The sequence below is a fragment of the Eulemur rufifrons genome, chromosome 28, assembly GCF_041146395.1.
Source record: "Eulemur rufifrons isolate Redbay chromosome 28, OSU_ERuf_1, whole genome shotgun sequence".
NCBI classification, from domain to species: domain Eukaryota; kingdom Metazoa; phylum Chordata; class Mammalia; order Primates; family Lemuridae; genus Eulemur; species Eulemur rufifrons.
The window spans coordinates 43118528-43143979 of record NC_091010.1 but is presented as its reverse complement, the minus strand read 5'-3'; the positions used below and the strand labels follow the sequence as shown (position 1 = coordinate 43143979).

General features: G+C 37.0%; 1 protein-coding gene across 2 annotated transcripts in view; it reads left to right on the top strand.

The window, feature by feature from the left end:
- Window positions 1–23699, top strand: part of LOC138376063 (cytochrome P450 2C20-like) — a 30076-nt gene extending 6377 nt beyond the window's left edge. Inside the window, exons 2-9 of one of the 2 annotated variants that reach the window (XM_069460045.1) lie at window positions 4788–4950; window positions 5113–5262; window positions 7486–7646; window positions 8816–8992; window positions 12355–12496; window positions 14422–14609; window positions 20450–20591; window positions 22954–23698. In XM_069460045.1, the coding sequence (XP_069316146.1) occupies window positions 4788–4950; window positions 5113–5262; window positions 7486–7646; window positions 8816–8992; window positions 12355–12496; window positions 14422–14609; window positions 20450–20591; window positions 22954–23135 (1305 nt within the window). In that variant the 3' untranslated portion in view covers window positions 23136–23698. Of the gene's footprint in view, window positions 1–4787; window positions 4951–5112; window positions 5263–7485; window positions 7647–8815; window positions 8993–12354; window positions 12497–14421; window positions 14610–20449; window positions 20592–22953 lie in introns of both variants that reach the window. The other variant, XM_069460046.1, reaches the window with a different exon arrangement.
- The last annotated feature ends 1753 nt before the right edge of the window (window positions 23700–25452 follow it).

The following is a 25452-nucleotide window of genomic DNA, read 5'->3' as shown; positions in this document are numbered from 1 at the left end:
ATTAAAGCCATGTATGATAAACCCACAGCCAATATCATAGTGAATGGGGAAAAATTGAAAGCATTCCCACTTAGAACCAGAACCAGACAAGGTGGTCCACTATCTCTGCTTCTATTCAACATAGTGCTGGAAGTCCTTGCCAGAGCAATCAGACAAGAGAGGGTAATTAAGGGTGTCCAAATGCACACAGAAGAGGTCAAACTGTTAGTCTTTGCTTACCGTATGATATTATGTCTAGAAAATCCCAAGCATTAAGCCAAGAGACTACTGGAATTGATAAATTAATTTAGTAAAGTCTCAGGATACAAAATCAATGCACAGAAATCAGTGGCATCCACATACGCCAATAGAAGTCAAGCCAATAGTCAAATCAAAGACGTAACACCTTTCATGATAGCATCAAAGAAAATTAAATATTTAGGAATATATTTAATGAAGGATGTGAGAAACACATAGAGGGAGAACTACAAAACAGTCAGAAAAGAAATTGTAGAAGATGGAAACAGATGGAAAATCCAACCATGTTCATGGATTGGCAGAATCACTATTGTTAAAATGTCCATACTAACCTAAAGTGATCCACAGAATTAATGCAATCCCTATCAAAATACCATCATCATTTTACAGATCTAGAAAAAATAATTCTACGCTTTGTATGGAACCAGAGAAGACTTCATATAGCCAAAGCAATCTTTTTTTTTTTTTTGAGATAGAGTCTTGCTTTGTTGCCCGGGCTAGAGTGAGTGCCGTGGCATCAGCCTAGCTCACAGCAACCCCAAACTCCTGGGCTTAAGTGGTCCTACTGCCTCAGCCTCCCGAGTAGCTGGGACTACAGGCATGTGCCACCATGCCCAGCTAATTTTTTCTATATTTATTTTTAGTTGGCCATATAATTTCTTTCTATTTTTGGTAGAGACGGGGTCTCGCTCTTGCTCAGGCAGGTCTCGAACTCCTGACCTCAAGCGATCCACCTGCCTCGGCCTCCCAGAGTGCTAGGATTACAGGCATGAGCCACTGTGCCCGGCCTAGCCAAAGCAATCTTACACAAAAAGAACAAATTGGGAGGCATCAGTCTACCCAACTTCAAGCGTTACTACAAGGCTATAGTAACCAAAACAACACAAGACTGGCACAAGAACAGAGATATAGACCTTTGGTCTTAGATTTTTCCATTCTAAGTGCCCAACATCTATAATCATTAGGGAAATGCAAATCAAAACCACAATGAGATATCACCTAACACCAGCGATAATGGCCTTTATTAAAAAGTCCCAAAACAAGAAATGCTGGCATGGATGTGGAGAGATTAGAGGACTCTTACACTGCTGAAAATTAATGCAATCCCTGCGTAAAGAAATTTGGAGATATCTCAAAGAGCTAAAAATAGATATACCAATTGATCCAGAAATTCCACTACTAGGCATCTACACAAGAAAAAATAAGACGTTCCATAGTAAAGATATCTTTAGCCAAATGTTCATAGCAGCATAATTCACAATTGCAAAGATATGGAAACAACCCAAGGGCCCATCAATACATGAGTGGAGTAACAAAATATGGTATATGCTTACTATGGAATACTACTCAATTACAAAAAACAGTTGCAATCTAGCACCTCTTATATTACCCTGGATAGAGATTGAGCCCATCCTCTGAAGTGAGGTATAACAAGAATGGAAAAACAAGCACCACATGTACTTGCCATCAAATTGGTACTACAGTGCTCACATGGTAGTAATATTCACTGGGTGCTGGTCAGGTGGGAGGGGGGTAGTAGGGGTGGGTAGACTCACAACTAATGGATGCATAGTCCACTGTAGGGGGAAGGATACGCTTGTAGCCCTGGCTTGGACGAGGCAAAGGCATTATATGTAACCAAATGTTTGTACGTTTATAATATTCTGAACCCCCTCAAAAAAAGAAAAAAAAAAGTAAAATATCTATTGCTAAAAAAAAATACTTCTGTTTCCCCATTGTTTTAAGCCCACAATTGTATGTTTTAGAGACATTTTTAAGGTATAAAAATGTAAAAAAATACAAACTCATCAAATTGTATTTTTAAAGGTGGTTTACCCGTTTTAGATAAATTAATTTTGTAATGTGTAAAATAAAGGATTGAAATGGAAAAAAATAAATAAAATATATTCCTGGAAGGATACTGTTATAACAGATCATTGTAAAGCAACATAATGCCTACAAACTTTGATGCTTCTGTTGCCTTTTCTAGTCTGTTACTGTCAGAAATAGTGGAGTCAGGTAATGAATTTTGTGAGTAGAGGAACATTTACGTTGTTGTATGGTAGAACGAAAATAATATAGTGACAATGGATTGGAGTGCTGTGTCCTGTCTTTGTACTGTAGCCATTTGGTATGATTTTGGCTCAAGGTAAATGGTAGGAAAACTGTGTGTGATTAGAGATTTTATTCAATAAGTCAGAATAGCCATAGGTTTTATTCAGAATAGCCATGAAAATTGAACTTCTCTGAATAATCAATCTATGTCTGACATCAAAGAAATAGCTACACATTCAGGAATGAGCATAAGTGAATGAAAGAAAAACGTGATGAGTCAGGGCACAACTGGTGGTATCAGACTTCTTTTGGGTTCTGCAGAAAGCTGCTTTCTCTGGCCCAGAATGCTGGTGGATGGAAAATATGGTGCTGCCTGGAGATGTTACATGTCCTGGCGCTGCCTCTGTGATGTTCGCTCTTTCAGCATCAGTAACAACAGCAGATCCCAAAGAGGTCTGGGCATTAGAATCATCTATTGTGATTTTTAAAAATATAAGGTTTTAGTGTTCACCCAGGGGTACTGAGTGAGGATCCCCATAGCAAGATCTACTCATGTGATCCTGAAGCAGTCAGCTGGGTATTGGTCTCAAGGCAGACATGAGGGACTGATAAATTGCTCAAGGGTCAGAGTTTGAATAAGCAGAGATTAAAATTTGGATGTTCTCTACATCACCTCTGGGACACTGAAAATGAATTTGGAATTCTCTGACCTGAGTCTCCTCATTTGTAAAATAGGGCAAATAAACCTCCTAAATGTATTGAGGTGAGAATTTTTTGATTGCAAAATATTAAAGGGTTAGAAGTGTTTTTGTTAACGAGATAAATTGTGTCATGCTGAAGTCAAGGCTTTGGTGTACCTGTCACCAGAGAAGTGTTCATTGTACCAGATATGTACGTTTTTATTCCTCACTGCACTCCCATCCTCTCCCCTTCTTGATTTCCAATATCCTTTACATCTCTTTGTGGCAGTGTTTACCCATTCTTTACCTCCACTTATTAGTGAGAACATGTGATGCTTGTTTTTCCATTGCTAAGATATTTCATTTAGGATAATGGTCTTCATTTCCATCCAAGTTGCTCTAAAGGGCATTATGTCATTCCTTTTTATGGCTGAGTACCACTCCATGGTGTGTGTGTATGTGTGTGTGTGTGTGTGTGTGTGTGTGTTTGCCTTTTTGAAATTATGAGTTCTTTTCCTTTGAATAGGTAACCAGTCATGGGATTGTTGGATCAATTGGTAGATAAACTTTTCGTTTTTTGATGCATCTTGATACTGTTTTCCATGGAGATTTTACTAGTATATGTCCCACCAACAGTGTATAATCATTCCTTTTTCAGTGCACCAATGCCATCATCTATTCTTTTTAGACTTTTGTATAAGGGCCATTCTAACAGGGGTAATATGAAATCTCACCGGGTTTTTAATTTGCATTTCTGTGGTGATTAGTCATGTTGAGCATTTTTTCATGTGCTTCTTGGCCACTTGTCTATCTTCTTTTGAGAAAACTCTGTTCATGTCTTTTGGGCTATTAGTTTTTACTTACTGACTTGTTTAAATTCATTGTAGATTCTGGTTGTTAGACCCTTTTTGGTGTATAGTATGAGAATGTTTTCTCTCATTCTGTAGATTGTCTGTTTAGTCTCTTGACTTTTTTTCTTGCACTGCAGAAACTTTTTAATTTAATTGCCCCACTTATTAATTTGTTATTTCTGTGTTTGCCATCTGGGTATTATTCATAAATTCTTTGCCTAAGGGAATGTCTAGAAGAGTATTTCCTAATTTTCCTTCTAGAAATTTTATGGTTTTAGGCCTTACATTTAATTCTTTAATCCATGTTGTATTAAGTTTTTTATATTGTAAGAGAGAGAGGGATCCTGCTCAATTCTTCTGTATGTGGCTATCTAATTTTACCAGCACTATTTATTAAATAGGCCATCCTTTTTCCAGCATGTTTTTGACTGCTTTGTGACAATTCAGTTGGTCATAGCTATATGGTTTTATATCTGAGGTCTCTACTGTGCTCCATTGGATTATGTCTCTACATTTACACCAGTGCCATGATGTTCGGGTTATTACAGCCTTGTAATATAATTTGAAGTCAGGTAAGGTGATGTCTCCAGATTTGTTCTTTTTGCATAAGCTTTCTTTGGCTCTTTGCACTCTTTTTTGGTTTCACTTGAAGATTAGGATTAATCTATCTAGATCTGTGAAAAGTGACATTGGTATTTTGATGGGATTGGCAATGTGAGAATCAATTGTAATCTGTTTACTAATTGTCTGGACCATTGCAGGGCACACTGGAGTTCATTGATAAGTAGCCGCTATGACTATCACCATCACATTTATGCATAAAATTCAGACATATTTGAATATGTGTGTGGCAGAATAAAAACATTAACTAATACAGTGATAATATCAGTCTGAATCAGGCACAAAATATCGACCAAATACTGACTACTTTTGCTGTTATTTGCATCTTTCTTCCATTTCCCAGTTCTCACAAGTCTATGGCCCTGTGTTCACTGTGTACTTTGGCATGAAGCCCGTTGTGGTGTTACATGGATATGAAACAGTGAAGGAAGCCCTGATTGATCATGGAGAGGAGTTTTCTGGAAGAGGCCTTTTCCCACTTGCTGAAAGAACTAGTAAAGGATTTGGTAAGTGTACATGTGCCTGAGTCAGCAGTGGTAAATGGGGTAGGGAGGATGGAAACATAGCTTGGTTGGACAGAGCTTGGCCCACTCACATGACTGTGGAGTGTCAGCTCCCTCCTCCTTGCCTGGAATTTCCCTCTTGGTTTCTGTTTCCCATTCTGGTAGGAATCATTTTCAGCAATGGAAGTAGATGGAAGGAGATCCGGCGTTTCACCCTCATGACCCTGCGGAATTTTGGGATGGGGAAGAGGAGCATTGAGGAACGTGTCCAAGAGGAGGCCCACTGCCTTGTGGAGGAGTTGAGAAAAACCAAGGGTGGGTGACTCTCTACTCTCTATCATTGACCTCTACAGACTGCTGTCTTCTCTTAGGACATCCTTGGACAGATTCAGGGGTGGCCAGATCTTTCATTATGAGTCTTGGTTGTCAGCCCTGTAGTGGAGGAGGGAGGTTTGAAGCAAAGAGCCCTGGGAGCTTGAGTACATCTGGGCTGTGTGTACAAGCATGATTGTGTGTACAGTGTGGACATAAAAGGTCATTTTATCTGAGTTTTCTCCTTAACTGTGTCTTTCTTTTCAAATCAGAAATCATGAGTATAGGTTTTGAGTTCATTTTCAGAAAGTGTTAAAGAGCAATGCTTTTTCCATAGCATAAATGTAAGTTACTATTTCAGAACATTTCATCAGAGAATACATGGCAAATGGTCATGGTGGGAATGACTCTATCACACACTTACAGAGCACCTACCACGTGACCTGTGCTTTCATTTAATTGGACTATGTTTGCATGGTCAGTCTCACTGACATGTCTGGGTGTTTCTGCCAGGCCTTGCTCAGTTCTGGCCAGTGAGGATGCTATGTATGGTACTACTTGCTTAAGTATATCTCCGTGCAATTCAAAAAATATCAACATTAATTATTTCTTATTTACCGTTTCTTACTGTATTGATTTCTTTTTTGAGCAAATATATTTTGTAGTATAATTCTGAAAAACACACAAATGAAAATTTATAAATTATTTGTTTAACTATATTTTACCTACTATCAATAACTCTTTACCTTTTCTTTTCTAAAAGCACTTTGGCTCTGTTTTCAGTTTTTCTTATCTCTTTTCCCTCTGTTTATTGGATTTAGTTTAGATATTTATGGTAATTATTTTCCTCCCATTTCCAATTCTACTAACCTATGAAGTGCGGGTAACAATGAATCTGATTATCCACTCAGATTCTAAATTACCCTTTTAAAAATTCTCTCTTTCAAATGAAATGAAAGGAAAGATTGAAAATCAGATTTTATCTGTGCTGATGCACACACATACAGACAGAGGCACGCACACCAGATACAATCCCAAGGCTTTGCAAATTACCTTCCTCCTCTTTGGTTGAAATACAACTTTTTCTGAAAGCTTAGAGAACTGTAATGTTGAAAGGAGCCTGGCATAGATGCAGCTAACTCAGCAGGTTCCTGTTGTTCAATGCTCTACCATTTATTTGGAACACTTTTGATTGAGCTCATTCTTATTTAGGGTCTATAGGCATGTGTTTGGGAGATTTTACATATAACATTTACTGATCACTTAATTACAACATTTTCATGTTAGAGACACCCTACCAAAAGAAAAAGACAACTTTTCTTATAATTTAATTTGTTTACCTGTAATATGACAGACTTGGCTTAAGTTATGGTCAAATTTTAAAATTTATTAAAACATACTTCTTTTGACGGCTATAGAGAGCATTATCCCAGAATGCACAGAGTGGCTTTGCTCAAATGAATTAAATTTGGAGGATGATTGGAAATTATGGAGGCCTACTTACTAGGGAAGGAAGTTTTAAAAAAATCGTTGAAATGAAAAATGAAAAGACTTCATTTATCAATATTTTGTTGGCTTGCCTAACTTGCATTTATATTTGAAATAAAAATTACTCATTTTATTTTATTAGATATACAAATCCATCTTACATTTAGTATTCGTTTGTATTAGTTTTTCATCTCCTGTAACGTGGCTATATTGTATGTTTCACATTTGTTCTTTACAGTGCAGGAATCCACCCACAGTCTCTCTCTCTTCAGTTCCTTTCTATTGCTTCAACACAGGATTCTTGCAGCTATCCGTTATATATAAATACTTTGCATGTCCAAATTATTCACTCTTTTTCTATCTCTATGCTTTAGTGGTCACAGCCTTTGAAAACAGATGTGATTCTGCTATACAAAGTTGGATCATTAGCTTTTAAAAATGTTTTCTCTTTCCTTCCAAAATAATATACACTTTGGCTTAAAAGAGTGTAAGTAAAGGCAATGGATGTGAATTGCCACATGTGAAATTCCATTATTTAACCACTGAGGTTGTAATGTTCAACTCAGGTTTAAGGTAAAAGTGAAGTTTATTGATTTCACGTGTCCTAAATTTAATTTTTGATGTTAGGGGAATTTGTTGATCAGATAGTGCTTAATATATCAAAATTACCTTTACCTGTTACGAAGGTAAATTATTTTATATTTTAATGGTATTTAAAAATTGTTTTGAATTCATTAGCCTCATCGTGTGATCCCACATTTATCCTGAGTTGTGCTCCCTGCAATGTGATCTGCTCCATCGTTTTCCAGAGTCGTTTTGATTACAAAGATCAGAATTTTCTTACCTTGATGGAGAGGTTCAATAAAATCATCAAAATGCAAAGCTCCCCATGGATCCTGGTGAGTCTAGGATTTCTTTTTCCTGAGAAACCACTTACGCTCTTTTCTCTGACAAATCTAAAATTCTACATGGACCAAGCTGTCAGGTGCATGATTGAATACTGCTATCCTTCCCAGAGCTTTATGAAGTGACCATCTGGAATACATGGCTGAGCCCTTTATTTTACACACAGAAAGTGAATGTCCAAATGTAGGGCTGGATTGTGAGCCTATTAGCTCCCTGACCAGTGGCTTTTCCACTCACTCCCAAAGCCCTACTTCTATAAGGTACTTGGGTGACAGCCCAAATACGCCTATGTTATTCGATGCACACCCAAGCCCTTTTGGAAGACTTCCATTATCCACATGTCTTGTCCTCAACACTTAGAGACCTCTTCATCCTATTACTTGGCAAAGGTATCCTAATTTAGGAAGAGAATATCTCCTGCAAGGACTGCAACTATTTGGGACCATAGGAACTGTCAGGAAACACTGCCTAATGCAGGGTGTTTGATGCCTCAGATGGGAACCTAGCTGACAGATAACTGTGTTAAGAATGACAAACTGAATGTTTTTATGGTGTATGAACCAGAAACAAGCATCACAATGTTACCCTATGCTGAGCTGGCATGATGTACACTCTGGCTAAAGAGTAATTGTTTGGTCTTACAGAAGTTATTGAACTAGTCTGATGTACGGTTGGCTTTCAAGATACTTTTGAGAACCACCCTCCTTCTAAAGTGCTGATTCCATTTCTGAGGCTGCTTTAAAGAAAGAAAAACAGCAAGGACCAGTTTTCTGGCCTCAATCATGTTGCCCAAACTCCCTTAACCTCTGCTGTCATCTAAAAAATGTGAATGCTAATAATCCATACCATGTTATCTTTCAAGGTTATAGGGAAGAATTGGTGTGAAAATTGAGAGAACTGATGGAAAATTGTTTTATGCAATAAAAATGATGTATGAGTCTAGGAAATGATTAACATTTTTGATTCTCAGGTCAGAGTTTTCTCCTTCGAATCTTTTTATAAGCATAGAGGATTACTATATATGCACAATAAAAATATCTTTGTCAATAGGACACTATGTTTTACACAATTATACCTGTAATTTCTTAGCACAGCTTGCTATATGGTATATATGTTTTTGTTACATGTTTTTTATTAAATAAATCATTGTTCTCTATTTTAGCTTTGCAATAATTTCCCTGTTCTCATTGATTATTTCCCTGGAATTCATAACAAAATATTGGAAAACATTGCTCTTATAAAAAGTTATGTTTTGGAGAAAATAAAAGAACACCAAGAATCGCTGGATGTTAATAATCCTCGGGATTTTATTGATTGTTTCCTGATCAAAATGGAGCAGGTAAAATGTCAGCAACAGTTTAGTTATTTGATTGTTTGTGCATTGTGTGATTAAAATTGAGGCAAAATTCATGTAACATGCAATTTGCCTATATAAAGTATACACTTTAGTGGCATTTATTGTATTCACCATGTTGTGCAACCACCAGCTATCTCTAGTTTCAAAACCTTTTCATCATCCCAGAAAGCATAACAAATGCATTCATGATCACTCCCCTTTCCCCATCCCATAATGTCGTAACCTTTAATCTGCTTTCTGCCTCTATGGATTTGCCTATCATGGATATAGCATACAAAAAGGACTCGGAGTGTGTGTGACCATTTGTTTCTGGCTTCTTTCACTTAACATAGTGATTTGGAGGCTGACCTACATTGTAGAATATATCGTTATGTTATTCTTTTCTGTGACTGAATAATTTTCCATTTTCCATGCATTCATACAATAATTTAAGCTTCATCTGTTTATGGGCATTTGTGTTATTTGTATTATAAATAACGCTGCTATGAACATTTGAGTACATATTTCTTCATGGATATTTTTCATTTTTCTTAAGTATAGTCCTAGGATTGGAATTTCTGAGTCATATGGCAATTTTAGGGTTATCTTTTTTAAAAACAAGTAAGACTTTTTGCAGGAATGCAACATTTTACATTCTTACCAGTAATCTGCAAGGGTTCCTATCTGTACATAATTGTTACTACTTGTAATTTTTGTGTCACTGAAAGTGATTTTGACTTGCTTGCCCTTCATGACCAAAGATATTGAGCATCTTTTCCCATGCTGTTTCTCATTTGCATATCTTCTTTGCACAAATGGTATTCAAGTCCTGTGCTCATTTTTTAAATTGAGTTTCATGTCTTCTTGTTGTTGAGCTGTAAGAATTGTTTATGTAATCTTGACATTAAACCCATTAAAGTATTTAACTAACCCATATTACATAAATGATAGGAAAATACTTCCTCCCATTCAGTAGGTTGTCAGTTTACATTTCAATTATGTCCCTTGATGTGCAAATATTTTAATTTTGATGAAGTCCAGTGTATCTATTTTTTCTTTTGGTCATTTAGTATGAAATCTATGAATGCATCGGCAAATCTGAGGACATTAAAATTTACCCCAATATTTTATTCTAGGACTTTCATGGTTTTAGTTCCTATCCTTGAATTTTCATCTACTTTCAGAAGTATTTTGAGTATGGCATGAGGGATGGGGCCAACTTCTTTCCTTTGCGTGTGATTATCCAGATGTCCCACCACTGTTTGTTGAAGAAACTCTTCCTTTACATTGAATGGTCTTGCCATGCTTGTTAGAAATTAATTGGTGATACATATTAAAGTTTATATCTAGATGTCAATACGACTTGTATGATTGTACTTGATGTCTCTCCTCATGCCAGTACCATAAGGTTTTCATTATTATAGCTTTGATTTGAAGTTTTGAAGTTGGGAAATTGAGTCCTACACCTGTAGTTACATATGAATTGGGGATTGGCTATGCCATTTTTGCCAAAAAAGCCACTATGATTTTGATAGGGATTACATTGAATATTCACATCATTTTGGAAATCAATTTCCATCTTAATAATATGATGTCTTCCAATTCTTGAAGGTGGGGTGGTTTTCCATTTATTTAGATATTCTCTATTATTGTTATTATTGTGAGCAACAGTTGTCAGTTTTCATTGTATGAGTTGTTCCTAAGGTTCCCCTAAGGTTGTTAGGCCTTTTATCCTTTTCAGTGCTATATAAATTTAACTATTTCCTTGATTTAGTTTCAGATTGTTCATTGTTGATGTATAGAGGCACATCTTAGTTTCACATTGATCTTGTACCCTGAAATATTGCTGAAATAATTTCTTGGCTCTAGTTACTTTCTTTGTGAATTTTATGGACTTTTCTTCATATAGTATCATGTTATCTTCAAATAGAATTAGTCTTATTTCCTCCTTTTCTATCTAAATGACTTTTTTTTTTTCTTGCCTAACTGCTCTGTCTAGGTTCTCAGTGCTATATTGAATAGAAGTGGTGAATGTTGACATACTTGGGGTTATTTTTTCTGGGAAATGGGTAGAGACTCGAAAACTTTGAGGGAGAAGCCTAGAAGCCTAGGTTGCCATGCCTGGAGTGTTAAAGGCAATTCTAGTGTAGGCTCAGAAGGAGACAAGAATTTGTACAGAGAGCCTAAATCAGCTTAGAGATTATTTCAGTTGTATTGTTCAGTATATTGATAGAAAAAGGAATATTACAGGCCATTCTGATGAGGTGACAGATGGAAATGAGGAACAAGTTATGGAAGACTGGAATAAAGATTTTCCTTGTTACAAAGTTACAAAGAAGTTTGCAGAACTATGTTCACTACCTAGGGCTTTATGGAATGTGAATTTATGAGCAATTAGTTAGGATATCTGGCAGAAGGGATACCTAAGCAGCAAGCATTCAGGGTGCCGCACGGCCTCTTTTGGCCACTTACAGTAGAATGAGAGAAGAGAGATGTTTTCAAGCTGGAATTTATTGAGAAGACGGGAAACAATAGAAAAATTTGAAAAATTTCCAACGTGGCCAAGTAAAGAGTAAAAAGGCACCTTTAGGTGAGCAAACCAAGGGAATGGCCAAGCAATCATTTGCTAAAAAGGATTAGTACGTATAGAAAGGGGGCAGGTGCTATTCATCAAGACAGTAGGAGGATGACCCCAAAGGCATTTCAGAGATCTTCAAGCCAAGCTGGGACCTGTAGGACAATGTTTCCAGAGAAGTGCTAGAGGGACCTCAGCATTTGTTGCTGTTCACAATGTGGGGAGTCTGCACCCTGCATATAGGACTAGCGTTCAAGTAAGTTCTCAAGAGTAGATTTGTTATCAAAGTAAATTTGGCCGCCTCTTGCTCACTTGCTCTAGCCCTCTCTTGCTCTTCTGCCTTGTTCCACGGGATGACACAGCATGAAGGGCAAAACCAAAGGTCAGTTCTTGGACTTTCCAGCCTCTGGAACCATGAGAAATGAGCAACTCTTTTAAATAAAGCACTCATTCTGTTGTATTCTTTTATACAACACAAAATGGACAAAAAAAGGACACCAATGCACTTTTTATTATAATTTGGGGGGAAAGAAATACACTGCATAGCTCACCTAGAGGCAAATAGTCTCCATAATGAAATTTATAGGCATGCCAGAGACAGAGAGTAGGAAATGAAATTTCAGTCAACTGATCTGCAGTTTCTACCCTGCCATATAGTAGTTTTGTCTACTAATAATTGCTTCGGGTTATGTGTTGTATAACCTTATAACAATGTGAGGTATTTTAAAATCACTGTAATTAAGTATTCTGGTAAATACTTGGTCAGATAATTTTATCAAATGTTTCCTAGGAAAAGCACAACTCACAATCTGAGTTCACTATGGAAAACTTGCTGAGCACAGTATTTGATGTATTTGTTGCTGGGACAGAGACAACAAGCACCACTCTGAGATATGGACTTCTGCTCCTGCTGAAGCACCCAGAGGTCACAGGTATGAGCACAGATGATGGGCATAGTGAATTGCAGAAAAGATGTTGGGTAGATGTTGCTAGGGTCCTCTATCTTTTGTATACTCCAGAAAGAGGAAAATTCTAGAAAAAGATACTTGTATTTGTCATCTTTGTAGACTATTCTCTCCAAGTGTTCAGCAGAGTGAATGAAATAAAAATTTGTACCCCAAGTTAAGGGGTCATGGAATTTTTGGAACACCAGGATAAAAGAGAAAAGCTTCAAGTGTTTCAGAGAATTCTATTAGATCATGTATAAAGGAGTAGGTTCAGATATTATCAGAATTCTCAATAATATTTTGCCTATTAAAAGAAAAGGGTATGTTCAAACATGTGTGGGATTGTCACAAACTTTATACTCTATTTTCTCTTTCTCCAATACTGGAGGCTGAGCTCCATCTAAATATTAATATTTGAAACTAAGTCAGAGGACATCATGAGCTCCAGCTGTCAGGGCACCTCCTGTAGGAGAAGGAGCGTGTCAGGGAGGCTGCTGTGCACCAGCACTTCATAATGTCCTTGGTGGATAAGACGTGTTGAGGGGAGACTCCAGGAACAAGGGAGAAGTGATCAATAGTCTGTGGTTTCCCAATAATTGGGAAATTATTAGTTGGACTTTGAAACATCCACCTGAGCATTTGAAAATAATTCTAACTTGAGCTATAGAAATTATGAATTCAAGTAAAAAGACATTTCATGCACAAGAAAGTACTAAAAAATAATGTAATCATAGTTGTCTTAGGAGGGAAGAATATGTATGTAGTCAGAATGATGTAAACAAAATAAGCAGAAATTGTGGCCTAAATATATTGAGTTAAATAGAGTGAGAGGAACTGTGTGTGTGGAGGTGTGTATCTGTGTGTGTGTGTGTGTGTGTGCCTATATATGGTGTGGAAATAGAAATTAAAATTCTCATCTCCTATACCAGGAAATCTTTAAATATTATTTAAGAGTAGTTATAGAAGAAATAGAAACATTATTTAGAAATATTAACATCAATTTAGAAGAAGCTGCTAGAATGCTCAAAGTGGCCACATTTGAGAAGTAGGATGATAAAGAGAGTACCATTCTAAGTTCCATATGCATGCACACACAGAGACACACAGAAAAAACACATACACGTAAAAGTGTCATATTGAGTGGAATAAGCCAGACCCCAAAGACTATAAACTCTATGCTCCCATTTTGTGACATGCTAGGAAAACCAAACTTTAGTGACAGGATGCAGTTCAGTGGTTGCCTGAAGCGAGGAAGTTGAGAGGGGCCAAAAGAAATTTTTTGGGGTGATGAAAATATTCCATATCTTGACTATGATAATAGTTACAAGATTGTCTTGAGTTTGTTAAAACTCATCAAACTATACACTTAAAATGGGCGACTTTTTCTATGTAAGTTAGACTTGAATAGATCTCATTTTCAAATTAAAAAAAAAAAAAACTAAACACATACACATACATAGATCCATTCCAATGTATTTTTAAACCTCATACCTTATTTTGCCATTAATGTAATATTTGTTTTACGTTTTTCATTTTGCAAGGATTGCAATTTCTTGACTTAATTTTGTTGTGTTTATTTTTTTAAATATTTTATGTTTATTATATTATACATAAAATAAATGTGGAGCAACATAGGTTCAATGTTTACTATTTGTTAATGTTGTCCTCGATGCTAAGGTATAGGTATGTACTAATGCATTGTGATACCTAGTTTGCAGGAGAGTGGTATGTGTATATATATATATATATGTTATGGCAAATCTCAGTATAAGTGTAGGTGTACATATGGGCATATAACTCACGTACATAATGCTGTTGAGACACCTTCCTCATGTTCATGTAATCTTAAATTGCTATTACAAATGTGATATTTTCTCTTTTTCCTTCACTTCTTACTTGTGTCTTATCAGCTAAAGTCCAGGAAGAGATTGACCGTGTGATTGGCAGACATCGGAGCCCCTGCATGCAGGACAGAAGCCACATGCCCTACACGGATGCCGTGTTGCATGAGATCCAGAGATACATTGACCTGGTCCCCAATAATCTTCCCCATGCAGTGACCCGTGACATTAAATTCCGAAACTACCTGATCCCCAAGGTAAACTGTTGGTCCTCCACTGTACCTCAGTACTCTTGAAATTCCCAAATTCACAGTCTGGTTCCAATCCTCTACCAACACAACATGAGAAGTGCAAAATTCATACGTGTGGCAGGTTGATGGACTTTGTGTTCTTTTGTTTGCAGTTATAAAGCTTTTTAAAAGGTCTTGGTTCCTGGCAGTGTGTGTCTTCCACGTTGATCCTGCCTCTTTAATATTGTTTTGGCTACACTTAAGTGTTTACACTCTCAAATAAATATTAAAAGTATCACTTTGTCATTTTCCCAAAACACCCTCTGGGAATTTTAACAGGGTCATATTAAATCTATAGTTCAGTTTGGAAAAAATTAACATCTCGATGCCTTACATCTTTCAATTTATGCATATGGTTATACTCCCGATCTATTTGGACTTTCTTCTATTTTTCTCAGTAATGTGCTTTTAGTGCTCTGGTTTGCAAATCTTTGGCCAGATTTTTCCTAAAGGATTAGTACTTAGTTGCTGCTATAAACTTTTTTTTATTTCAGCGTATTATGGGGGTACAAATGTTTAGGTTATGTATATTGCCCCTGCACCCCCGCAGTCAGAGCTTCAAGCATGTCCATCCCCCAGACAGTGCGCATCGCATTCATTATGTATGTATATACCCATCCCCTCCTCCCCCCTCCCATCTCCCCGACACCCAATTAATGTTATTCTTATATGTGCACTTAGGTGTTGAACAGTGAAACCAATTTGATGGTGAGTAAATGTGGTGCTTATTTTTCCATTCTTGGGATACTTCACTTAGTAGAATGGGATCCAGTTCTATCCAGGAAAGTATAAGAGGTGCTATATCACCATTGTTACTAATAGCTGAGTAGTACTCCATGGTATACATGTACCACATTTTATTAATCCACTCATGTAGTGATGGGCACTTGGAATGTTTCCACATCTTTGCAATTGTGAATTGTGCTGCTATAAACATTCTAGTGCAGATGTCTTTTTTATAGAATGTCTTTTGTTCTTTTGGGTAGATGCCCAGGAATGGGATTGCTGGATCACATAGTAGATCTACTTGTATCTCTTTGAGGTATCTCCATATTGCTTTCCACAGAGGTTACACTAGTTTGCAGTCCCACCAGCAGAGTATGAGTGTTCCTCTCTCTCTGCATCCACACCAACATTTATTGTTTTGAGACTTTCTGATAAAGGTCATTCTCACTGGAGATAAGTGATATCTCATTCTTGTAAAATTTTAAAATGCCCTCTTCATTACTTTATACCTACTATCTGGAAATACCATTGGTTTTGTCATTCTTATGTCCTCATATGTAGTAACCTTGCTAAGTTGATTAATCATTGCTAATAATTTGTTGGTAGATTCGTCTGGAATTTCTGTGTATATTATCCTTCTGTTTAGGTTATTATTTGTTTTATTTTTATTTTACAATTCTTGTGTCCTTAATTCCTCCTTACTGTATTATTGAACTGGTCAGGATTACAGAATAGTGTTGAATAGAATGCTGATAGTGGGCCTCCCTGTTTCATTTCTGATCTGTGGGAAGTGATGGAGGTTTAGTATTTCATCATTGAGAATGCTGCTTTAAGTAGATTTGGGTATATATTCTTTATGACATTAGGAAATTTTGCTGCCTTCTCTTATTTTTATATAATTTTTGTCATGAATGTGTGGATTATTTTATCAAATGGTTCTTGGCATCTCTAGGTATGATTATATATTGGCCTCACTTTCCTCACTAAATATGCATAAGTGTATACACATAGTTGGATTTGATCTCCATGTTATAGAGGAAATATTATATTTTTATTCATAATACTTTTTGATCTGTAATCTTTTCCTCAAATTTTTTTGTCAGAGTTTTGGTATCAAGATTATGGTGGTATGCGAAAGTTCGTGAGAAATGTTCCCTAATGTGGGTCTGTTTTTATGACCTTCTCCTCCCCCTACTTTTCTTCTCCTGCCCCTTTAGATGTTTCATTGAATCGTCTAACACCTTCTGGATAAATACCAGATATTATATATGAAAAAAATGCAAAATTTGGGACGATGTTTATCTTCCTCCAGAAAGGGAGCATTCTCCTCCCATGGCAGTCATAATGCTGCAACATCTCCTGCCCTGACTCCAAGGTGGATATGATGTGAACACAGTCGATAGTTAACTATAGCTGTGAGCGTATCTCTCTGATATTTTCCCATCTCTGGATCTCGAGACCAGTTTTTTTCCTTAGCAGCTATACAATGCCTTTTTCACATGGTTTCCATACTCATAGAGATGTTCTAGTTGCTATGCTGCAGACAACGCTATTCCACCTGACCTAGGACATATTATTGCTAAAATTAAAAATTATGTATATATAAATATTGTATTTTCATGGGGCAAAAATAAATGAGATTGGCAGGTTGCAAATACTTACATCATTTCTTGGAGGAGATAGAATCGATAACTTTATCAAGTGGTTTTGGGGATCTCCCTGAGGTCACTGATTGGGTACAAGGATTAGCATTTCAGCTCCTTCTGTTTTCACCAAGGATATAGCTAAGAAGGAATTTGCTTCTCCCTGTTCAGGTCTGAGGGTAATAGTAATGAAACTTGGTCTCCTGTAGTTATCTATGTGGGAAATAGACTGAGGAATCAGACAGGGATATCCACTTCCACACTCCCATCCACTGCATCCGACTGGACACCTGCCTCTAGGGAGCGCTGCGTGTGCTGAGATCTCCCATTCACCAGGGAGTAGGGCAGCTGATGCTGTGCCTGGTGAATTTTGAATTGAGAGAGCCCAGAGCCCAGGGAATGACACATTCATTTCCTTCTGTGTGGGTAAGTCTAGTATAAAAATATGCAGCTGTTTGGCTAATTCCATCCTCTTACAAGTGAGATAAATGGGTTCTTTTGCCACAGGCTGGAGCCACTAATCTCGGTTGAGATAATGGTCTAAGACAGGAGTCGGTCAACTATTTCTAGAATGGCCACATAGTAAACATTTTAGACATTTCAGGCCATAGGTTTTCTGCTACATTACTGAGCTCTGCCAGTGTGGCACGGAAGCAGTCACAGACAATGTGTGAAAGAATGAGGAAGAATGTGTGCCAATTTTTATGGAGAATGATATTTAAATTTCGTATATTCTTCATATTTCAAAAATGTTATTCTTTGGCATTTGTAAAAACATTCTTATTGATGGGCTATTCTAGAATAGGAGGTAGGTTAAATTCGTGCATGGTCTTGCAAGTACTGTGTTTGTGCCCAGTAGAACACATTTCTGTTCAGTAGAAATTTATGCAATGATGTGAGACTGATTGTGCTTTTGTGCACCATATTTGAAGAATATTTGCCACCAAATGGCTCAGAGATTTACCTTTATCTTTTCATAGATGTTTTATTGTTTTAGCACTTCCATTTAGATAAAAACATATTTCAAGTTAATTTTCATTTATGATGTGGAGTAGTAATGGTCATGCTTCAATTTTTTCCTTATGAATTTCCAGGTGTTTGAGTATTATTTCTTGAAAGCATATCTGCTTTTATATCTTTAAGAAACATTTTCAAATATTTTTGTTTAAACATTGAGAGAAATAGTTTTAAAAAGTAAATTATAGGCATTTAATATTACAAATTTAGGGATGGATTTTTTCCCATATTTGTACTTAAAAAATTTAATCTAAAGAAAATTAAAACACATACAGACATATATGTCTATATATATGAAAGTGTGTCTATATGTACTTTTATATCTTTCTATCCATTTCTCTATATATCAGCACTTTCCCACGTAGGCCCTAAGAGTAAAGATTGTCTCCTAACTTAATAAAAATAGCATTCACATTCAGGAGTTACTGTTACAATAATATGATCTAATATATAGCCTATATGTAAATTTTTCCAATTTTACTAGAATTATTTTAGTTTTTATTCTCTTGCCATTTACCATCCAGTCAAGGAACACGCATATAATTTGCTTATCGTGTTCTTTAGTCTCCTGTGACCAAGGACACAGTTCCTTTCCTTCATTTGTTTCCTTTCAGTATGTTGACCATTTTTGTGGAGTCCAGGCTAGTAGTCATTTTATATGTTCCTTAGGCTGTTTTTGTGTGATTGTTTTGTAAAGATTAGGTTCCAGTTATGATTTTGGAGGGATAAGGCATAGGTGCTTTGTGTATCACACAGAATCTCATTGGTGAGGTGGGGGCACATATGTCACTTGTGCCATTATTGGTTACGCTCATTTCCTCAGCAATAAGGTGGTATCTGCCAGATCTCTGCATTGCAGAGGTTTTGCTCTTTATGTATATTTAATAAATATCCAATGTACAGTACTTTAAGCCTTTATGTAAATCCTGCTTCCCAAATGACACACCCCACAATTTCAGCTTTAACTGATACCCTGACTTGAATAGTCACAAACTGAGCATTTTTCTTTTTTCTTTTTTTCTTTTTTTTATTTTATTTTATTTTTTTATTTATTTTTATTTCATCTTATTGTTATGGGGGATACAGAATTGCAGGTTACTTATGTTACCCATGTACCGCCTTTCCCCCCAAGTCAGAGCTCCAGGCGTGTCTGTTCCCCAGACAGTGCGCATTGCACCCATCATGTAGGTATATATCCCTCCCTTCCCCACCCCCCCTTCCGGAGTCAGCACCTTCATTTGTTACCATTCCCCAAACGGTGCGTAATGCACTCATTGTGTAGGCATACCCCCATCCCCTCCCCCACCCCCCACCTCAGTCTGATATCCGATTGGTGCGTTCCCAGATGTGAATTTAAGTGACGTTCAAGGAAACCAATTTTCTGGTGAGTACATGTGATGCTTGTTTTTCCATTCTTGGGATACTTCACTTAATATAATGAGTTCCAACTCTCTCCAGGAGAACCATAGAGATGTCGTATCTTCATTATTCCTTATAGCTGAGTAATATTCCATGGTATACATATACCACAGCTTACTAATCCAATCATGTATTGATGGGCATTTGGGTTGTTTCCACATCTTTGCAATTGTGAATTGTGCTGCTATAAACATTCGGGTACATGTGTCTTTGTTACAGAATGACCTTTTTTCCTTTGGGTATATGCCCAGTAATGGGATTGCTGGGTCAAATGGCAGGTCTACTTGAATCTGTTTAAGATACCTCCATAATGCTTTCCACAGGGGTTGCACTAGTTTGCAGTCCCACCAGCAGTGTATTAGTGTTCCTGTCTCAAACTGAGCATTTTTCTAATTTCATCATGCCTTCTGTGGTTTCACGTTAGGATCAATCTCTAATGAATATCTCCCCCATGATTTTATATCAAGACAAAAATCCTGCTTGGCAAAGATAAACAATCAGTTTATTCTTAATACTGTACTTCTTGTTTTCATGTTAGATGATGTCATTTTAAACTTTACTGGATCATATGATTTAGTTTAAAAGAGTCCTATGAACAGGTACTCCAAATATTTTAAGTGCCAACAGAGATTTTGATTTTACACCATAGTCTATATATAGGGTGTGTGAAAACTGAAGTGATGAAATAGTGCAGCCTGTGGGGATAAACCCTGGCTTCCAACCTTGATGATAAAGACAACAGCATCAGAAGGTTTATCACCACAGTGACCAAGTGCTCAGGATTTCAACTGTGATGGGAGAGCCCTTCAGCAAGATCATCACCACTGGTCTTAAACTCATTCTTGTTAATTACTGGATCTGTGTGTCTGGAACTGTTCCTGCTCTTCTTTGGACCTGTGTTTCTTCATCTATAGATCAAAAGATTTATCTAGGTAATTACTATTGTTTCTTAAAGCTTTGTGACTCCTTCATAACTTGGTTACCTATGTCTGTTTCATCCAGGGCACAACCATATTAACATCCCTGACATCTGTGCTGCACGATGACAAAGAATTCCCCAACCCAGAAAAGTTCGACCCTGGTCATTTTCTGGATGAAAGTGGCAACTTTAAAAAAAGCAACTTCTTCATGCCTTTCTCAACAGGTAATAGAAATTTATTTCCTTTGTTATTATAGAAGACAAGAAAACTTTTGGGAATTAGTTGGAACATACATGGATTCTCCTCTGGGGCTGGTGGACATGCTCCTTGTACATGATCAGGAGTACCACTGCCAATATCTATGCACTTCCTTCATCATTATACATCCTCATCATTGGGCCAGAGTCATGATGGTGCTTTGGGGAGTTGAACTGGTTCTTCATAATCAGGAAAGCTGAAGTATAGGTCAATTGAATTCTGCCTTGGATACATCACTGAGGTACTCAAGAACTCCTCCTAGAATGCAAAATGTATTTAGACTTTCCTCATGTGCCACTGCAAAAGTTCTCACTCTGCAATTTCACCGAGTGTCTTCCACTTGGTGTCCTCACCACTCATCTGAGCTTTGGGGATTCATATGTCAACAAGCACAGAATGGGGCCTAGGATGTGGAGAGATAGGAACACTCTTACACTGCTGGTGGGACTGCAAGTTAGTACAACCTCCGTGGAAAATAATTTGGACTTACATCAAAGAGCTAAAAATGGAAATACCATTTGATCCAGCAATAGCACTACTAGGCATCTTCCCAAAGGAACAAAAGACATACTATAATAAAGACATCGGCACTCAAATATTTATGGCAGCAAAATTCACTATTGTAAGGATGTGAAAAAAACCCAAGTGCCCTTCAATCCATGAATGGATTAATAAAATATGGTATATGTACACCATGGAATACTACTCAGTTGCAAAAACAATGGTGATCTAGCACCTCTTGTATTATCCTGGATAGAGCTTGAGCCCATCCTCTGGAGTGCGATATCACAAGAATGGAAGAATAAGCTCCAACATGCCCTTGCCATCAAATTGGCACTAACTGATCAACACTAAGGTGCTCACAAGGTATTAATATTCACTGTGGGTCAGGGGTTGGGGTTGGGGAAACTCACCACTAATAGATGTGGTGAGCACTGTATGGGGGAATGGCAAACCTCTAATCCTGGCTTGGGTGAGGCAAAGTCATAACAAGTAACCAAAATATTTTTACCCACGTAATATCCTGAAATAAAAAAAACAAACTCAAAAAAAAAAAAAAAAAAAGCACAGAATGGGAACCAAAGGGCCTCACCCCCACTTAGGCAAGCAGATGAATAAACAGCCTATTGTAATTCAGTAGGACTGAGCTGAGGGTGGAAAGCAAAACACAGGCTGCTGGGTGTAGGGGACAGAGGGAGAAGCTTCCTGCTTCTTGCTCTCTCATACTCCACATTGAGGCATAATAAGCTGGAGTAAGCAACATTCTAACAGAATCTACCTCAAAGGAGGTAGAGAAAATAGAAAATAGAGAAGGCAGGGCATTCTCAAGGAGGTAATGAATCACAGGAGCAAGACATTTGCTCTAAATCAAGGATGTTAGAACCTTTGCCACCTAACCATGGGGCCAAGGAAACATTGTGAATGAGGCTGGATCCTCTGCAATGATTCCACAGAACCCTGCTGTTCCTCCAATCATGACCATGCACCTTGGGTATTGGATCTCCACTCTTTCCATGTGTGTGCTGAGTTTCTGGCCATGGAACTCCTCTATTCTGTGACCTTTTATGCCTGCTTTATATCTGGCAGTGTAGATACCAAGACGATAAAGATGGAAACCTCCCTTCAAGAGTTCACATTTTAGCACAATAGAAAAATCAATAAATGAAATAAGTAAATAGGCAATTATGATTCTAAGTGAACTTCATTGCTTCATTGAAAGCAATAATATTATGCTGTGGAAACCCAGAGAGTGCAAGGTTTTATTACTTGAGTGCATGACAAAGGGTGCAAAGAAGAAATGATATTTCACCTATGACCTGAATTTAGTCTCTGAAAAGTACATCTTGGCCAAAAGGAACAGCATAGTATAAAACTTCAAACTGCTTGTTTGGAGGCTGATGAAGAGCATGTATGGCTTGAGCTGAGCATAGAAGATATGAAGAGTGGAAGGAAAGATCATTCAGACTGGGAAGAGGAAACACGAGAATATGGATGTGGTTTTGTAGATATATAGATTTAAACTCAAAATGCCAAGGGAGCTATTATAATGTGGGAATAGTTAATGAATTGCTTGGTATGGAGCTGTTATTCAGTGACCATTTGTTGAATGAAGGGTCTTTGTTAAGATCAGATGTTAGGTGGATGGTAAGTGTGCCTATTCTTTGTTCATTTGTCTATCCAGTCATCTTTCCATCCATCCATCAATTCATTCTTCCATCCAAACATTCATCAAAGAGTTCATCAAAGAGTGACAGTCACAAACACAGTACCTGTTACAGTCACAGTTGCACATCACTAGTAACTCCCCCTGCTGTTTATTACTTTCAGGAAAACGGATTTGTGTGGGAGAGGGACTGGCCCGCATGGAGCTGTTTTTATTCCTGACCAGCATTTTACAGAACTTTAACCTGAAATCTTTCACTGATGCAAAGAAGCTCAATATCACTTTGAATTCTGGTGGTTTTATTTCATTGCCACCCTTGTACAAGATCTGCTTCATTCCTGTGTGACGAAGGTCAGATCATCTGCCTGCTGTGGCTGTCTTCTGCCTCTCTCTCTTGTCAATGACGTCCTCCACCTCCTTGCTCTTATTAGGGATGTCTTCTCTGACCTGTTGTCTCACATCTCCCAATTCCCTTAAGATGCAATGGACATCCAATGTCCATTAAGGTGATTTTCTGGAATTTTTCATACAACTGTATCTGTATCTGCTTTTCCTCACACTTTGTAACACAGAATTTACTGCCCCATGTGACAATACTTACCTAGTGTTGAGTTGTTAATATGTTATCACTAGAAAACACAGTCGAATGATTAATGTATGATAATTCAGAGCCATTTCTCCTGTGCATGTTTTAAATAAAAAGTGTTATTAATTGCTGAATCAGATTGCAGACTTTCCTTCTTTTGTGCATAATGCAAGTAAGAAAAGAAAGAAAACAGAGTCCCCAGAAGCCATGCTGGTCGTCATAATTATAAGCACAGAGAGAGACAAAGGGGAAGAGGGCAGGGAGGCTCTCTTGGAGAAGTGTCACCAAGAGTTACTGGAGGTTTGCATTTGAAAGAGAGAACCTGTGTCCCAGGGCAGCTCTGACCTTTATATTGACAGGATCAGTGACAGTTAGGAATGGACATTAAGTGTTGGAATTCCTGTTCTGCTTGAGTGTTACTGTAAATACCAAGTAAAGATCTAGAATACTCTTTTCACTTTCTATCCACCTTAGAATGGACTATGAATATATGGTTTCATATTGCTACTCGTGTGTTCCGAGTGTAATTATTCTCTCCCCAGACAAGAACAACATCTCTAGAAAGCCTAACCAGATTCTATTATTCTTCTAGTCTCTATGTCTATGTTTTATACCTCATATATATGTGATAGTAATTTGATGTTTTGGGGCTCAAATGATAAGTCTCATAGCATCTGTACAGCATCAGCAGGTGAACGTATATCTGACAAATTCTGGTCTTCTTTCCCACTTTTTTCTGTTTTGAAGTAAGATGAGAAATGACATAACCCATCAACCTATTCCAAGCTCATCTATAGAGGAATCCATTTATACTTGGCATGCATTTGTAATTTAACACACGCATATATCTGTGTGTATATCTCTATGCACGTATGTGTGCATAGGTGTAAATTAAAATATAGCATATAATTATAAACAAACATATACATGTGGATTTAAAAGTCATTCTTTAAAATATTGGGTTCATATTACACATACAATTAAAGAACTTGCTGGTGTTTACTAAACAATATGCCAGGTTGCCAGGTAAACTTCTAAGGTACTAGAAACATGGTAAATAATTTGATAGGACTTGTTACACATTAATAAATGGAAATAGCTATTAAACTTCAAAAACAGCTTAAAGATAAAAAGTACAAATTTAACCTGCATTATCCTCCCTTAACCTTCTCGGTTGGCCAATGAAAACATTTTTAATTTGTTAGCAAATATGTGAGAAACAGGCAGTCTTTTTTATTTTTTCATGTCCTATTTCCAATTTCATTGATTTCTGCTCTAGTTTTTATGATTTCTTTTCTTCTGCTTACTTAGGAATGAACAAGCTCTTCATTTTCCAGTTTCCTAATGTAGATGCTTAGATTACCAATTTTATGTAATTTTCCTTTTTTTGAAAGGAAGTTTCTTCATATGCATTGAGTGCTGTAAATTTTCTTGTAAGTACTGTCTTTAATCCATAGCCTCTCTCCCACTCAAGACCCAGCACTAAAGTATTCTTTAAATTAACTGACACTTATCAAGTTCCAAAACTGATTTTCTGGTTTCTCTTTCCTTGGTGGTTTAGAAAACCTAGAAGAGGGAGAAGATTTTCATATTTCAAATAATTCTGGTGGCTGAATGTCTCATAGAAAATGTTGAATTTAGTAATATTGGACTGACCTGCTGAATTATAATTTACTACTTACAGAAAGTCTTCATGACACTGGATTTGGCAATGATTTCATTAATATGACAATCAAAGCATAGGCAATTAAAGCAAAGATAGATGTATTGGTCTTCATCAAAATTAATTTTGTCCATACAAGGAGACTATCAAGAGTGTAAAGACAACCCACAGAATAGCAGAAAATATTTGGAATCATATATTTTTTAAAAGTTAATGTCCAAAATATATAAAGTATTTCTATAACTCAATAACATCAACAAAAAGGACAAACCTGGTTAAAAATGTGCAAAGTGCTAGAATGAACATTTCACCACAGAAGATAAAGAATGGCTTAAGCACTTGAAAACATGCACATCGTCACTGATCATTAGGGTAATGCAAATCAAAACATCAGTTAGACACAACCTTCTACCC